The sequence below is a fragment of the Folsomia candida genome, unplaced genomic scaffold (genome assembly GCF_002217175.1).
Source record: "Folsomia candida strain VU population unplaced genomic scaffold, ASM221717v1 Fcan01_Sc007, whole genome shotgun sequence".
In the NCBI taxonomy this organism is placed as follows: domain Eukaryota; kingdom Metazoa; phylum Arthropoda; class Collembola; order Entomobryomorpha; family Isotomidae; genus Folsomia; species Folsomia candida.
The window spans coordinates 2,102,248-2,116,317 of record NW_019091199.1 but is presented as its reverse complement, the minus strand read 5'-3'; the positions used below and the strand labels follow the sequence as shown (position 1 = coordinate 2,116,317).

At 39.8% G+C, this 14,070-nt stretch overlaps 4 protein-coding genes and 1 non-coding gene across 7 annotated transcripts; 2 read left to right on the top strand and 3 right to left on the bottom strand.

Annotated features, from left to right (window-relative positions):
* The first annotated feature begins 647 nt into the window (after positions 1 to 647).
* Trnai-aau lies at positions 648 to 721 on the top strand. Its single transcript has one exon. It is a non-coding gene; the product is annotated as a tRNA-Ile (tRNA).
* A 360-nt stretch (positions 722 to 1,081) lies between these two features.
* On the bottom strand, positions 1,082 to 3,189 carry LOC118436189. The gene is made up of 6 exons (XM_035853713.1): positions 2,705 to 3,189; positions 2,595 to 2,639; positions 2,298 to 2,525; positions 2,068 to 2,217; positions 1,749 to 1,987; positions 1,082 to 1,664 (listed from the first exon to the last, which is right to left on the bottom strand). Exons 1-6 carry the CDS (start codon positions 2,908 to 2,910, stop codon positions 1,150 to 1,152), a joined length of 1,383 nt encoding a protein of 460 aa, XP_035709606.1. The 5' UTR covers positions 2,911 to 3,189; the 3' UTR covers positions 1,082 to 1,149.
* A 179-nt stretch (positions 3,190 to 3,368) lies between these two features.
* On the bottom strand, positions 3,369 to 7,770 carry LOC110852287. 2 transcript variants are annotated; one of them, XM_022100311.2, is made up of 6 exons: positions 7,594 to 7,770; positions 7,161 to 7,513; positions 6,755 to 7,084; positions 6,337 to 6,680; positions 6,100 to 6,267; positions 3,369 to 3,889 (listed from the first exon to the last, which is right to left on the bottom strand). In XM_022100311.2, exons 1-6 carry the CDS (start codon positions 7,737 to 7,739, stop codon positions 3,773 to 3,775), a joined length of 1,458 nt encoding a protein of 485 aa, XP_021956003.1. In that variant the 5' UTR covers positions 7,740 to 7,770; the 3' UTR covers positions 3,369 to 3,772. The 2 variants fall into 2 exon arrangements, with proteins under 2 accessions (XP_021956003.1, XP_021956002.1); XM_022100310.2 differs by lacking the exon at positions 3,369 to 3,889 and having other exon boundaries at positions 5,702 to 6,267.
* Positions 7,771 to 7,972: 202 nt separating this feature from the next.
* On the top strand, positions 7,973 to 11,422 carry LOC110852091 (transmembrane protease serine 9). Of its 2 annotated transcripts, none has more exons than XM_035853468.1 (20): positions 7,973 to 8,107; positions 8,175 to 8,228; positions 8,311 to 8,495; positions 8,582 to 8,641; positions 8,743 to 8,787; positions 8,862 to 8,977; positions 9,056 to 9,083; positions 9,159 to 9,179; positions 9,278 to 9,397; positions 9,524 to 9,589; positions 9,671 to 9,958; positions 10,043 to 10,107; positions 10,177 to 10,217; positions 10,308 to 10,460; positions 10,531 to 10,556; positions 10,636 to 10,740; positions 10,813 to 10,928; positions 10,990 to 11,024; positions 11,100 to 11,129; positions 11,195 to 11,422. In XM_035853468.1, exons 1-20 carry the CDS (start codon positions 8,031 to 8,033, stop codon positions 11,352 to 11,354), a joined length of 1,791 nt encoding a protein of 596 aa, XP_035709361.1. In that variant the 5' UTR covers positions 7,973 to 8,030; the 3' UTR covers positions 11,355 to 11,422. The 2 variants fall into 2 exon arrangements, with proteins under 2 accessions (XP_035709361.1, XP_035709360.1); XM_035853467.1 differs by having other exon boundaries at positions 10,810 to 10,928.
* On the bottom strand, positions 11,373 to 13,933 carry LOC110852090 (L-gulonolactone oxidase 5-like). The gene is made up of 4 exons (XM_035853466.1): positions 13,405 to 13,933; positions 13,009 to 13,325; positions 11,996 to 12,918; positions 11,373 to 11,935 (listed from the first exon to the last, which is right to left on the bottom strand). Exons 1-4 carry the CDS (start codon positions 13,545 to 13,547, stop codon positions 11,489 to 11,491), a joined length of 1,830 nt encoding a protein of 609 aa, XP_035709359.1. The 5' UTR covers positions 13,548 to 13,933; the 3' UTR covers positions 11,373 to 11,488.
* Between the last annotated feature and the right edge of the window lie 137 nt (positions 13,934 to 14,070).

Genomic DNA, 14,070 nt, shown 5'->3' with positions numbered 1-14,070 from the left:
ACATAAATTGGGTGGTAATACGTTTGACTGGGTTTGACCACGATAAAAACCTCCATTTTGATCTTAATTTAATACTGTGCACAATTCGATCACGTTTATTTGGCTTGGCTGGACAAAATCCTTGAAACCAGGAAGAATCGCAGTCCATAAGGGACATTACATTATTCCCGATCCGCGTACACAACTCGAAGACAAGGACTAAAATGGTCACAAATGACCAATTAATCCTTCTACCTTCTTAAGTATGCCTCTCCTCCAATCCCCTCCAATGTTCAAGCTTATATACAAATCCGGCGAGTTGACTATTTTTTTTAATTGCAATTTTAGAGTTTTAGCACTTCAAATAGTCAAATGATACCTGGAATATGCAAAGTGAGATGCAAATGTTGAGACTCTCAACATTTACATGTCTCAACTTGAGACATGTAAATATCTTGTACAACATTGAACTTTACACATTCTCAATCTAGCAAAATGCAATTCAAATAACAACTCTAGATGCATATCGTTTCGCTAAACAAATATCACTTATTATCTGTTTTCAGAAACCGCATATCTTGCTCAGCAAGGAAGCATTTTCGATAACCTCCAGAAAATATTGCTGTCATTTACATATTGTGCGAAAAGTTGCATATTGACAAGTCGTCGGCCTGTTAGCTCAGTTGGTTAGAGCGCCGTGCTAATAACGCGGAGGTCTTGGGTTCGATCCCCACACAGGCCATTATTTTGCTCCCTATCGTACCGTTTTGGTCTCATTTTCATTGCTTCATGTCATTTTCATCCTCAGAGCAAATAACTATATTATAAAATTAAGAGAATAGTTTAATAGTATGCTATCCATTAACATATATCAGCAACGTACACGATTTGTTACCAGTAATCGACAATACTTGCATACTCACAAGAAATTCTGCACATATTTGACCTAAAGCCAGTTTGCATGTAGGGACACTTTCACGCAATTTTTCGCAATTTTAAATGTATATGTTTCATTTTACTCAAATCTGTAAAGGTTATTTAACTAAACTGAAATTAAGTACAACCAATTTTCGTATAGACAAATAGTTAAAAAAAACTAAACTTGTGTTATCAAATGCTCAAAATTTATTATTCTGCACGTGTCATCATTATAGGTTTACTTTAACTAGCTTAACACCATTTTGGTCGATACGACGATCTGCTGACCTTATTCTGGTTGTTGCTACTAATATTTTTATGGGATATGACGGGAGGTCTAAATTTTGTGACCGCCTGCTGGACTAGACGATTTCCGGGCTGGAGATAATCTTTATTGACAATCCCCCTCGTCCCGTCCTTTCGGGTGAGGGCAAGCCCCCCTCGAGGACCACCATCACCACCAACACCAGCCCTCAACGCCATACCACCACCACCCACCCGGCGTTGTTCACCAGTTCTCGTATAGTTTCCTACCTCCATCATTGCACCCGCCTTCGCGGTCTTATTTATGGCGAAGGATCGAATTTCACTCTTGGTAGGTTTGACTAAATTGGGCCCTTGTTTATGTCGATGGTGACCCTTGCGCAGTTGAGTAGGAGGGTAGTGGAAGGGGGTAAGGGGTCGGGCATTATTGGGCGAGAACGAGTCGGAACTGACTCCTCCGTTGAGATGGTCCGACTCAGATTCAGAATTTTGTTCTGATGGAGCTAGACAAATGGAAATGAAAGTGTAAACGGGCACTTGGCTGAGTGCTAAATATGGGTTTAATTACTAAAAGAAGCTATGTAAACCTTGAAATAACCCTTTGAAATTATTGCTATGAAATTTCTCCTGATATCGAGATGACCTCTCGGTGCTTCTATCTTTGTCGACTAAGCTTCTACTCCTGCTCCGATTTCTTCTAGTGGACAGCGAGTTCTCGTATATGCAAATAGGGTCTTTTTTCTCTGGAAGGTTGTGGTTAATTTCACCAATGTCTTGATCAGAGAGGGCAAGGTCAGCATCAGATACTTGCAGATTAGTTTCGTGCCTGAGTGGACATGTGACCATTCAGAAATTGTTATGCACATAACTAAATACTGTATAAATTAAGTAGAATGCGAGACCCACATGAGGACTCCAAGAAGATCTGCATTGTGCTTCGTGACCACACGAACGATGGACTGTCTATTTTTATGAATACGCCTCAACTCCTCAAGTTCTGACTCCGTCGGACCATTCATATCCTCGAGCTGTTGCTGTTTTATTTGAATATCTGCCCTGCATTGAAAAGTGGAGATTGGAAATCTGGTCATGAAAACCAATTCAATTTACATATCCCAGCTACATTGTAAACTCACAAACAGCTTTCTGTTTCTTGCTCGATGGTCTTCAATTCAGCTTCGCATGCTTTCACTTTCTTGCGAATTTCTGCCAACTCAACTTTAAGCTCCGTGTTTTCAGTTTTCATAAAGTTGAGCTTTTTGATTCTGGAAAGTTGAGCGGGGGTTGGGGGGATGAGAACGGGCCATATTCTTGTTAGGGTCACGGGCTTGGAGCAAATGGGACACGGGGCTGATCCGACTCGACTGTCAAATTTATTATTAATTCTTAAGGAATTTTAAGGAATGTAAAAGTTTGCTAAATATTGAGCATACTCTAAATGGCTCTTGACATGGCTGCGTATACAACCCATATGAAACCTGTGAACGGCACAAATAACTGCATATATTATGGGAGATTGCCAATTAATTCCTTATGCACTCACATGTGCCCACATTTTGTCGCAATGGCCTGATACTGGTCGATGTCAACGTGGTTGTTATATTCTGTATGGTCCGTTTTTCTTTTCATGGCTATATTTTGCTCTGCGACCATTTGCAACACGTCCTGTGGTAAACAGGTCTGCATGCTGGACAGTGGTTGAGAACATATTATACAATTCAGCTCCAGACGACGTTTCGTGACTGCCATCACCTGAAACCCAACTTTGACGAAGTATATGCACTATTTTATATCCGGATAAAGAGTCGTGGATTCTCAGATCTGTATGCAATTCGGGATTGTTTGAAAATCTAGATGTAGGTAACGACTGCTATGCAACATTGTGTGCCCGGCTACGATAGGACATTTGATTGACCAAAAGTATTTTTGTAAGACGTTCGGCAAAATAAAAAAAAGTATAGTATTTTTGAATCTGAGCACTTGCATTTAACCCTACGCTGTTCATTTGGTAATGTAATTTACCACGAGGAATTTTGAATTGAGATTAGTAGAAATTCAACTTGCAGAGTGTATTTTGTTGCTAAGTGTATGAAAAATGCATTAACCGTCACACAATGGAAGTTGCCTTGAGTTAAGGATAATGAACATGATGACAATTAACAATGATAAGGAAATTGGAATAACATGTAAACAAGTAAGGAACAGTATGCCAGCTTAATATATTTGTTTATTTTACGTGCATGCAAAATTCAATTGACAAATTTTTTATATAGTTTGGTGTGTATTTCCTTCCATCCTCTGTTATTATTTAATATCCTATTTTACACGGTTTGGGAGGACATTTTTTTAAAAATTTTGTTATATTTGCAAATTTTACGTACATGCATTGAACATAACTAAAAATAAATCCCAAAATGAAATAATATTCTCTTTTTAGCAACTTATTGTTGGTACGTGCTTATTTAGTGTTAAAATAGCGTGTAATGAATAGTTTAAAGGTGTTACACATAACAATCGGGCTACTGTTAAGCTTCATCCCTTGGAGGCAATGTTTGTCAATTGATAAGGAGTTGGGAACGAATCAGGCTATTGATGTCACCTCAGATCAAGATTACGAATTGCTTCCCTCTTTGGAAAGTTGTGGATTTACGTCAGCAAACGAGAGACCCAAAAGAATTGTTGGAGGGCGACCTTCGTCGTGGACGAAATTTCCTTGGATGGCACAACTCTATTTTACGAACGGTACGTTACGAATACGATTGAAACTGCGTACATTGTACAGGAATCTATTCTAATCTATTCTATCTAATGATAAGCACACTTTTCATTTAAAGTGACAAATGGGAATACGACACTTAATTGTGGAGGGACTTTTATTACAAACAATGTCGTATTAACAGTAAGAAGAACTAACTAAATATGCATGCGAAAGTGACTTGAGGAATTATAATCTTAATTTACAGGCAGCCCATTGTCTCAGCAGGATTACAACCGGAGCGAGTTTGTAAAGACAATTAATAGCAAAGTTAATACAAGAAAAATTACTAGTTACATCTTAACAAAGTTATCTCTTTCTCCAGTATGACGGTAGCTTTTGGTCAAAGCGACAGATCAAAGATAAAGATGTGCAAGTGGGAGAAGGAAAAGTCAGAAAAATGTTCAAAAAAGTTTACAAGACGTGTCAAAAAGTTTAAAATTCACGAAGGATTTTCGGAAGGGAATCTCCAGAATGACGTTGGCCTTGTGTTCCTTAATAAACCTGTAAGATTTAGCTGTAGGTGCATGCAATTAACACAAAAAAAATGTAACACGCATTGTGTTTGAGGTAATGGTCACGAGCAAGCAACATTAATTTCGTTTTATTTTCCAGCGAGAGTTAGACCCATTTGCCTCCCGTATTCAGAAGAGCTCTTGAAAGGTCATTTTCACTTGACACGTATTATTTATGGACATTCAGAAGAAGTAGCAAAATATAGAGTAAAATGTATAGGTTGGGTGTCTACAAAACTCCGCATTGTTGGCTGGGGTTTGATGACAAAACTAGACGAAGGCCCAAAAATTCTTTCAAGCAATGTCCTCAGTGTTGAGACTCATGTTCGAAAAAGAACCTATTGTGATCAATTTCATTCGAGGCAATATGGAATATTGGGAGGAAATCGGGTAAAATTATAAATCGTGCAGCTTGATAAATTTGTAGCAAATATTTATTTCCTTGCATAAAATTCTGGTCATTGTTGGTTTATAGTTTTGTGCTGGAGGGGAGCCTGGTGCCGCAAGTTGTAGGTACATATGTAAACTTTTATACACTTTACTATTACGGAGTATTAAATACGATATGAAACGTACATATTTTCACAGTGGGGACTCTGGTGGTAAGTCATCAATTGATACGAAAATGTAAAACATAATTTAAAGTGCCTATTCTTGCTGTAACTTTCGAAGGACCGCTTCTTAAAAAGTTGCCAGTCCCATTACTTGATGGAAAAGAACGCGTCTTTCAATTTGGCATTGTTTCCTCCGGAACTCCAAACAACTGCGGCTATGAAGGACGTCCAGCAATTTATACGAATGTGCTTTATCACGTCCCATGGATTTTGAAGAAGCTGGAAACGAGTTATTCATTGGAGTCTGTGGAATCATTTTCTGCAGAGTTGAAGAGTCTTTCCTCCAGAGAGCAGAAAAGTTCAGAGGAGAATCAAAATGCTACCGATCAAGACGAATACAAATACGAATTATCTACGGGGCGAGATGTTGACATCATGTCACACCCAAATTTGTCTAAACTTCCATCTTTACAAGAATGCGGCAATATTCCACCTGTACCAAAAAATCGGACAGTAATAGACAGTGAAGATTTCGATGATTCGGTTGAGGTGGAGTATGACGACGATAATGACGATGATGGCGACGAAGAGGGGAACAAGCCGGAGGAAGACGGAAATGTCAATAAGAAGCGTGCAAAAAGAAGGTCTAAACGCATGGTTGGGGGAAGAGTTGCAGGAATCGGGTGGTTTCCTTTCTTGGCGCAGATTTACCTTAGAGATGGTGGGAGATTTTTTGGTACTTGTTTTCATACAAAAATCAATATCAATATACTTTTGTATTATTTTTTAAAGCAATGACTGGAGAGGCGGAATTGCGATGCGGTGGATAGACACATAAATCCTCTGCTCTACCTAACTCTCGATCTCTCTGTTTCAGTCCCTCGATCTCTAATTGTCTATCTTTCTGTCTCTTCTCTGTAATGCGTTTGTATTCCCTAGCACCATCCGTCGCCCCTCCGGTCAGACGGGCCTTGAAATCTGGGGTGTTGCTCCACCCAAAATACCACATATCCCGACTTATGATGGTGTACAAAAAGGTCCAGCCTTTCTCTGGTTGTTGTTGTGCTGCTGCTTCTGTCCCTAACAAGTATTCTCCACAAAAAGGGTACCTGACCTCCTCCCTCTCCTCTTTGGTCAAGTGGCGACGAATCTTGAGCTCTATCCCCAACTGCTTTAGTCGTGCATCGATCTCACCCTCCATGCCATAACACAAGGGGATTAAATCATCCAAATTGATGATGGGTTGAGATCCGGAGGCGAGTTTGATAAACATTCCAATTGTCTAGAAATAAATAATGATGAAGTCACAACTCATTACTCAAGACATTAGTGTCGAGACAATTTCACTAACCGATTCAAATGATAGCATCCTGAGAGCCTCGCCTTCGTTGTTAAAGTGGTGCTTGGATATAGATTTGGGGATTGGGCGAATTTTTAGGTCCTTCGTAGCACAATAAATTGCCCAGTGCGGGTACCCAGTACATAGGTGATGTAGATTCAATTCTATTTCTTCATCTCTCTTCTGATTGGACACATTCGAGGATACAGAGAATGCTGACTTCATGTGAAGAAGCACCAACACGTCCCTTCGATTGTAATCAGTAACTTTCATCACGGTATAGATGAATTCGGGTTGATGTTGCATGCATTTGGGGAGGACATCACTTGCAAGAGTTGAGTTGTATTGGTAACAGTCTGATTAGTGAGAATGACACCTTATTTAAATATATGTCAAAGATACAACAAACATCCACCTTAACTATGCTTACTTGGTCTTGTACAAATCCTTGAAGCTATATAGGCCAATCCTCCTTTAGATCTATACGGTGTCTCCAAACATAAATGAATTAACCCGGTAGTGGGAGCCTTGTGAATAATTAAAAACCATCCTGGTTTGTCTTCAACCTCAACACGACCTCCTCTGCGGAAAATCTCTTGGAAGAGAGCTTCCCTCTGTCCAGCGGTCAATCCCTCATCCTCCTGGGTTAAAACTAGTTGTGGAGACGCTTGAAAAACATCGAGGTCAGACGAAGTGGTTTCATTCGGAGCTAGCCCAACTAACCGCAGAATCGTTTTCTTGATTTGATCGACCCCATCACCTATACAACATGTTAATGTAATATATATCATTTATAATATTATTCAGTATCATGCAAGTGGTAATTATTATATTACCTTTGACCGTTGTGCCAAGTCTCGTATCCGACGAAGCCACGTACCTTATTTGGAACTCTTCAGCCAATTCCACATCGTCCACAACTCTAGGAATAATCCCCCTCCCATCCCTGAATCGCATCTCTACCTCCTCCACTTCCATCTCCTCCTCACCAGGAATGTATGACCACGGGACGGGTTGGAAAGTCTGGTCTGCACGGGCAAGACTTGTAGCGGTTTCCGACTTTCTCTTCTCCTTGTCCTTCGTTCCACGGGGGTTTAATTCCCCTTCGGCACAGTTGGGAGCTCTCGTAGTCTCCACGGCCAAATGTTTGTTAGGATCAGGGGTAGCAGTGGTAGATGTAGCAGTGGAACTAGCAACACAAATTAAAAATATTGATTAAATATTAAATACAAAGTTGTGAGGGGAGGAGGAGGAGGAAACTAATCTAACAGCTTTGATTTAGCAGCAGACGTAGGTGGACCGGCTTTCACTACTTTCGCCTTTTTCTCAACGACCTCCGGTGTCCCCCTCCGCCTCGTCCTCTTCTGTGATGTGACCAAATCGTCGTCGTCGGAAAATGACTCGTCCGCTTCCATTGTTATTCAAACACAACTCAAGTAAAAGTGTCACAAAAAATTAAGTTGTTGCTGCTACTGTGCGAGAAGTAGTAGTAAAGAAAGAGGATTACATATGTAGTAAATTTTCCACCGTGGGTGACTCGGGGAAATGTGAGTATTTCACTATGATTAATGTGAGATTCAATTCAATATCTGATAGTGCCGTCAATATCCGAGTGTGGATTCTCCAGCGTTGTCCCACAAAAAAGTCGTCGCAGACGGAAGCGTATCGTAGGAGGGAACGCCGTCGAGGTGGGGGCATATCCATGGATGGTCCAGATCTACCTTCATAATATTTCGTTTGGAAATGCATATTTCCACTGTGGTGGGACCCTCATCAACAAAAGGTGCAGATGTAGTTAGGTCTTGCTGGATTTATGGCCCTTGTTATAAATGCGCGTATAAAATATCTAGGACGGTCCTTACGGCTGCGCACTGCATCACACGGATCACAACTGCCACAACACTGCAAGAAGTTTCATCTTTTCATGCTAAATATTTTTAAATGCTGTCGATTCTATAAATTTATCTATTTCTGATTGTTAACCAGGAGAGCAATAACGGTTGGAAATATTGATCGTCGCCAGTTATTCGAGTGTGATAATGACAATACGACCTGCACAAACTCAACACAATTTGGCATCGAAGAGACAATTGTTCATGAACTTTATGCCGAGGGAAACGTTCGAAACGATATCGGAATGATACGGTTGAAACAGGATGTTATATTCAATGGTAAAATGCTAAATATTTGCAGTATACTTTATTCATAATTTTGTATTGCGTGTGTAGAGTTAATTTTTCTGTATGATTTTGTGTAGACTTTGCAAGGCCAATTTGCTTACCATATACTGAAAACATATTCAAGAAATTCAAAGATGGTGTGACATGATAATTTCAAACATGGTTTCATATTTATGTTTATTAAATCAGGCACAAGATGCATGTGGGCCGTACATACTTATATGTATTCTAATCATAGGAAAACTGACAGTGATTGGTTGGGGCACACAAAATAAAGCGGACGGTATTTTATTCCTCTAAAATTCCCAGTATATTTTTTTAAAAGCTTCAGCTAAGGTTTGATTGATTCTTTTGCAGACGGGAAGCCCAGGGTGATCTCATGGAAGGAACAGGAAGTAGAAAACAATCTCGTGTCGCGAGAAAACTGTAACCGATTTTTCAGCAGGACCACAGGCAAATTAGCTTATTCTCAGGTTAGTTTTTACGACGTTCAGAAACACATCAGACCACTTGTGTAATTCGTGTTCAAGTTTTAATTCAAGTCGAGTTAGTTATGCGCAGGTGGTTATCCAGGAAAAGGTATATCATCACTATTACTAAATATTATTACACAGTATCTTATTATTACGCATTACACGATACATATTATTACAGGGGACTGTCAGGGCGATTCAGGTGAAGCGATGCAGATTGCATCATGCAGTTAACAAACCTGAATAATGCAATTTATAAATAATGAAATGACCGTTGTGATGTCTTATGAATAAATTAAGGAGGCCCCCTTTTCAAAAAGCTACCTGTCGAAAGCCTACAAGGAAGTAATGACACGATAGAACGATTTTTCCAATTTGGAATTGTGTCCACCGGAGCAGTTGTCGAATGTGGAAAGCAAGGTGCAAGAAAAATTGAAACTCTAAATCATATGCACACAATAACCTTAACACATTTAGCATATTTACATTTGCATGCTGAAGATTTTGTAAATATTCTTCTATTATTATACAAATGTGATTGAACAGGCAAACCATCCGTGTATACTTCCGTTTTGTACTATCTGCCTTGGATTTTGGACAACATTATTCCGAGTAGGGTTGCAAAATACGACTTCATGGATCACGGAAACAGACACAATGATGTATAAATGAAAACAATTATTAATTTTATAGAAGTAAAGATTACGATATGCAGTAATTGCACCGTAACAAATAAAGTGAAACCCTCGGAGGAGTTGAATACAGGAAATTCTGTGGACGTGAGGGTGTACAAAAATGTAGAGTTGCTGCCAAAATTCCCTGACTGCGGTCCTCCCCCAGCAATTCTGCCCACGGTGATGGCCGGAACTGGATCGACCGGAAGTGGGGCAACGGGGTTGACGAGGGTCAAGCGAGTGGTGGGAGGACGTCCTTTTGGGTTGGGATCTCTCGCCTGGATGGCGCAAGTTTACGTGAGAAATAGTGAGATTTCAATTAAAAAATAAATACAGTATTATGAAAAGTATTCATGTAAGCTATTCGTGAGTTGTTATTTTATCCGTTCAGGTATTACGCTGGATCTTCACTTGAGATGCAGCGGATTTATTATTTCCTCCCGATATGTTATGACGGTAAAACAATAAATGTCCCAATATAGACAATAAGGTTTGCGTGTTCCATAATTCATTGTTCTTTACCAGGCTGCGCATTGTGTGACAGAAATTGCATCGCCCTATGCATTGTAAGTTGAATGGCTTGAGAATTAAATAAGTACATGTGCAGACATACCTGTGCTAAAAATTGCTGCTATATTATATTGAACCAAATTTAGGGATAGCATCGTGATTGGAAACTACAATAGGCTTCAACCGAAAGAATGTATTGAGGAGGAATGCAATGAACGAAAATTTATTCCAATCGAGGATGTAGTAGTGCATGAATATTTTGCGAAATACACTCATGAATATGATGTCGCCCTCATTAGGTGAGCTCTGACAGATTGTAAATCATTTCACAAAATTCAGGGTATGACCTTGATTTATATTTCGTTACAGACTTCCAGAAGAAATAAAATTTGGCAGTAATTGACTTAATGTTATTATTAGTACATGCAAAAGGTTGCAAATTTATGAAGGCAGATAACAATTTATTGCAATTAGAATTCCTTCAACCAATCTGCCTTCCTCTTAGTGAAGATGACAACCAGGCTTGGACAGATTCAAAATTTACAACTGCGGGATGGGGGAAAGTATCGGGCGAATCAGGTTTGAATTATCTACTTTTAAATGCACTAAAATTCAGAAATTTTGCAGTTTAACAACTACGCATTTCAGTAGAAAATGGTGAACATAGGCATTCCAACATATTACATGCCATTAATATTACTCTTCAAAGTCGGAAAGCTTGTGATTTCGTCTACTCCAGGCAAACTGGGGTCCTTGATAAGTCAAGGGTTAGTAAGCACATGACTTATTAATTAGTATTACAGCTTAACAATTTTGCAATTTTTATAGCTCTGCGCGGGGGGCGATGCTGGGAAAGGCGAATGGTTAAACGAATAATTATACTTTCTTTCATCCATAAATCACCGTTTTATTTCCTAATTTTATACGTTGAACCACAGCTCTGCAGACACAGGTGGTCCGATGATGAGGTAGACAAAAATGTGAAGATGAAAAATGACGTGGCAAATTTCTAAATGGTGTTTTACCTTTGTAGGTGGATTTGGGGCCCAGGTCCAGATGGGCCAAGATCCATTCCACGTTACTACGCCTTTGGGATAGCTTCTTTCGTTGAATGTGGCGAGCAAGGCACTCCCTCCGTCTACACAAACATATTATTCCACATGCCTTGGGTATTGAGAAAAATTGAACCATAACTTTCCACTCGTACACGATTTTTTTGGAATACAGTTTAATAAATTAATCAGGCATGCGTTCTGGTAAATCAATGTAAGTATGTACAGGAACATGTATACACAAATCGTATTAGAAATGTATACATATTTCAGCGCTAAGAAAATTGTGGAGCTGCTTCTGCGTCATCCCCTTCAATAGTTTCGGAATGAAACGAGTATTTCTCGATAGCTTCATAAATGGATGTCAGATTGGTAGGATTGTAACTTTTTATTGTGGGAGGCAGAAATCCAGCACCAATTTCGTTGCAAACCGCATACCCGTTGACAATTGTGCACTGCTGCAGCGGAGCACAATCCGAGTGCTTGGAACAAATGCAGTAGTCTTGCAACGCACAACGTTTCACACTTGGATCCACGTCCATCTCTCTGGACACACCGAGCAGTCGTCGACCGAACTTGTTGAGAAATAGTCCTTGTGGGTCGTATGCCTTCATGACCTTTATGAAAGCTTCTCGGTTTGGTGTGGTTGCTTTGATGATATCAGGGTTGGAATAGTACAGCCCGTTTTTCCCCCAGTGAGGACGACCACCGTGTTGTTTCACCTTAAATTAAAAAAAGATATGTGGAAAAATACTTTGCATTTGTAAAAATAAGATGAGTACCATCGCCTGTAGAATTGCTTGATAGGCTCCAATACCATCGCGGGACGTTCCATAAGGGTCTCTTCTCATGGGAGTAGCCCACTCTACTGTTACTGTTCGGCGTCCACTGGAAATTGCCATGAGTGCGTCAGAAGGGGGCGAAAACCTGATGAATACGCCAATCATGGTAAATGTTGCTTGGATTTGGGATAAAATGCTCTTCATCGTTTTTATGACTCCGGGTAGCTCTTGGATTTCAAACGCCATTGATGATTCTTCTGGATTGACGGAATTGTTCCCGTTGTCCCAAGGACACTTGTTGGTGCACTTATTTGATTGCAATTGCCATGCATAACCTGTAGCTGGGTTTTTAATAGTTCTTCCATCCTCGGTAAAGAAAGCGGGTTTTCCTACTACGTCTTGGTAAATTGAAAACTGAGTAAAATCCTGGATAGCGTACAATCCCCGTTTATTTCGAGTTCCTTGAAGAGTTTCAAACGCGTCCCGTGCACTCATGATTTCTGCGCTGTTTTGGTCGGGGATTAAATTAGTGGTAGCATTTCCAACAGTTTCCAAATCACTGGTGTAGTTCCCTTTCGATACAACGACGTTCTTTGTCGAAGGGAACCACCACATTTCAAACCAGTCATGTTCTTCCGCCATTTTGATTGCTTGCCCATCAAAAAGAATATTTTCTCCTTCTACATAATTTCTTACAACCATTTTGAACAGTGGAACGGTTTTCAGAGTTACATCAACAATTGCACCTAAAAGGCCCAAGTGCACTCGGAACGCGTTGACCTCGTGGGGATCATCAATGACTCGAATTTCTCCTAAGCCATCCACAATTGTGAGTCGCACGATTTGATCTGAAAGAGACGGGGGGTGGAGTAGCGAGGACCCGTGAGCTCCTGTCCCGATTGCACCAGCCACCGTTATTCCCCCTGCGTAATTTTTATTCGCTTTGTTTATTATGAATGCTACTTAATTGTGCATATGATTGTGCATGGGAAGAAATTATTTACGATACGTACCAAAAGTTGGAACATGAATTAGAGTTCGATTCCTAGCGTGGAGAAATTCCAAGACGCTTTTCATTTCCGCCCCTCCGCCAACCGTGGCAGTTTCATCGTTGTTGGCAATCGTGTACTTTATATTTTCCATTGACATTGGAATCCCGTCAGTGCAAATCACATCGGTTATTGAATGTCTGCTCCCAACGGATTTTACGGTGTTCCCATTTTTGATGGCGTCTCGTATTATTTGCTGGACTTCTGTCACGGACGTTGGATACAGCATGGGAGATGTGGCAGAGCAGTAAATCGAACTTTGATATGATCTGTACGAGTTCCTGAGGAAGTAAAACTTAATTTAATTACAGTTTATGTGGGTTTGAGACGTGGAAACATAATTTAAAAAATAGCATATACTTTGGATCAGATTGGTTTGGAGGAGCTGGGGCTAAGCCAACTTGATCTTTCTTTTCGTTGTTTTTCTCATTATCGGACTGGGATTCAGCAGAAATTTCTACTACGAAGAATAATGTGGAAACAATAACGGGACCAATTCGCATATTGAAACGTGCTCGCAGGTGTCAAAAAGTATGAAAATACGTATGGATGTGTACGATTGTGGTGATCGCAGCGAAATTGGTAACCGTTCAAGTCATCCAGCTTTTATATATGGCAGGCTTCATTCTCGTTTGAATAAAAGACAAAGGCTTTCCAAATTACTTTAAATTGGTTGAGTTGAACTCATAACGAAATGCTGTTTACTTATAGAAATGTACGCACTATGTGAATGTAGTTTGGAGATTTATCTCTTTTAAATATTTATGGCATGTTGGGTGTGCGACCAATTGAAATGCATAAATATTTTGATCCAATGCCCTGATTTCCCTGTGGACTTATTAAATTGAATTTCAATAAAAACAGTCTGGATACAAATGTCAAACTTAAAACCTGATTTGCGAAAAATGAAAGTTTGTACTTTATGCATCTCCTACCAAATAATTTGATTGGTACACATGCTTCTAGACTTTACCAAATATGTGTGTATTTATTCAACATTTAATATAATAATTTTTGCCATGTCTA

What these genes read in the sequence shown, in the direction of transcription:
- LOC110852090 (XM_035853466.1), bottom strand. Translation starts at nt 13,547, where the DNA reads ATGCGAATTGGTCCCGTTATTGTTTCCACATTATTCTTCGTAGTAGAA. An exon ending in CCAAACCAATCTGATCCAAA is followed by an intron (nt 13,326 to 13,404) that starts GTATATGCTATT and finishes TTACTTCCTCAG; the next exon opens with GAACTCGTACAGATCATATC. An exon ending in AAGCAATTCTACAGGCGATG is followed by an intron (nt 11,936 to 11,995) that starts GTACTCATCTTA and finishes TTTTAATTTAAG; the next exon opens with GTGAAACAACACGGTGGTCG.
- LOC110852091 (XM_035853467.1), top strand. Translation starts at nt 8,031, where the DNA reads ATGGTCCAGATCTACCTTCATAATATTTCGTTTGGAAATGCATATTTC. An exon ending in GGACTGTCAGGGCGATTCAG is followed by an intron (nt 9,180 to 9,277) that starts GTGAAGCGATGC and finishes GAATAAATTAAG; the next exon opens with GAGGCCCCCTTTTCAAAAAG. An exon ending in GCAAGTTTACGTGAGAAATA is followed by an intron (nt 9,959 to 10,042) that starts GTGAGATTTCAA and finishes TTATCCGTTCAG; the next exon opens with GTATTACGCTGGATCTTCAC.
- LOC118436189 (XM_035853713.1), bottom strand. Translation starts at nt 2,910, where the DNA reads ATGGCAGTCACGAAACGTCGTCTGGAGCTGAATTGTATAATATGTTCT. An exon ending in CAAGAAACAGAAAGCTGTTT is followed by an intron (nt 2,218 to 2,297) that starts GTGAGTTTACAA and finishes TTTTCAATGCAG; the next exon opens with GGCAGATATTCAAATAAAAC. An exon ending in GATCTTCTTGGAGTCCTCAT is followed by an intron (nt 1,988 to 2,067) that starts GTGGGTCTCGCA and finishes ATGTCCACTCAG; the next exon opens with GCACGAAACTAATCTGCAAG.
- LOC110852287 (XM_022100310.2), bottom strand. Translation starts at nt 7,739, where the DNA reads ATGGAAGCGGACGAGTCATTTTCCGACGACGACGATTTGGTCACATCA. An exon ending in TCTGCTGCTAAATCAAAGCT is followed by an intron (nt 7,514 to 7,593) that starts GTTAGATTAGTT and finishes TTGTGTTGCTAG; the next exon opens with TTCCACTGCTACATCTACCA. An exon ending in ACTTGGCACAACGGTCAAAG is followed by an intron (nt 7,085 to 7,160) that starts GTAATATAATAA and finishes CATGTTGTATAG; the next exon opens with GTGATGGGGTCGATCAAATC.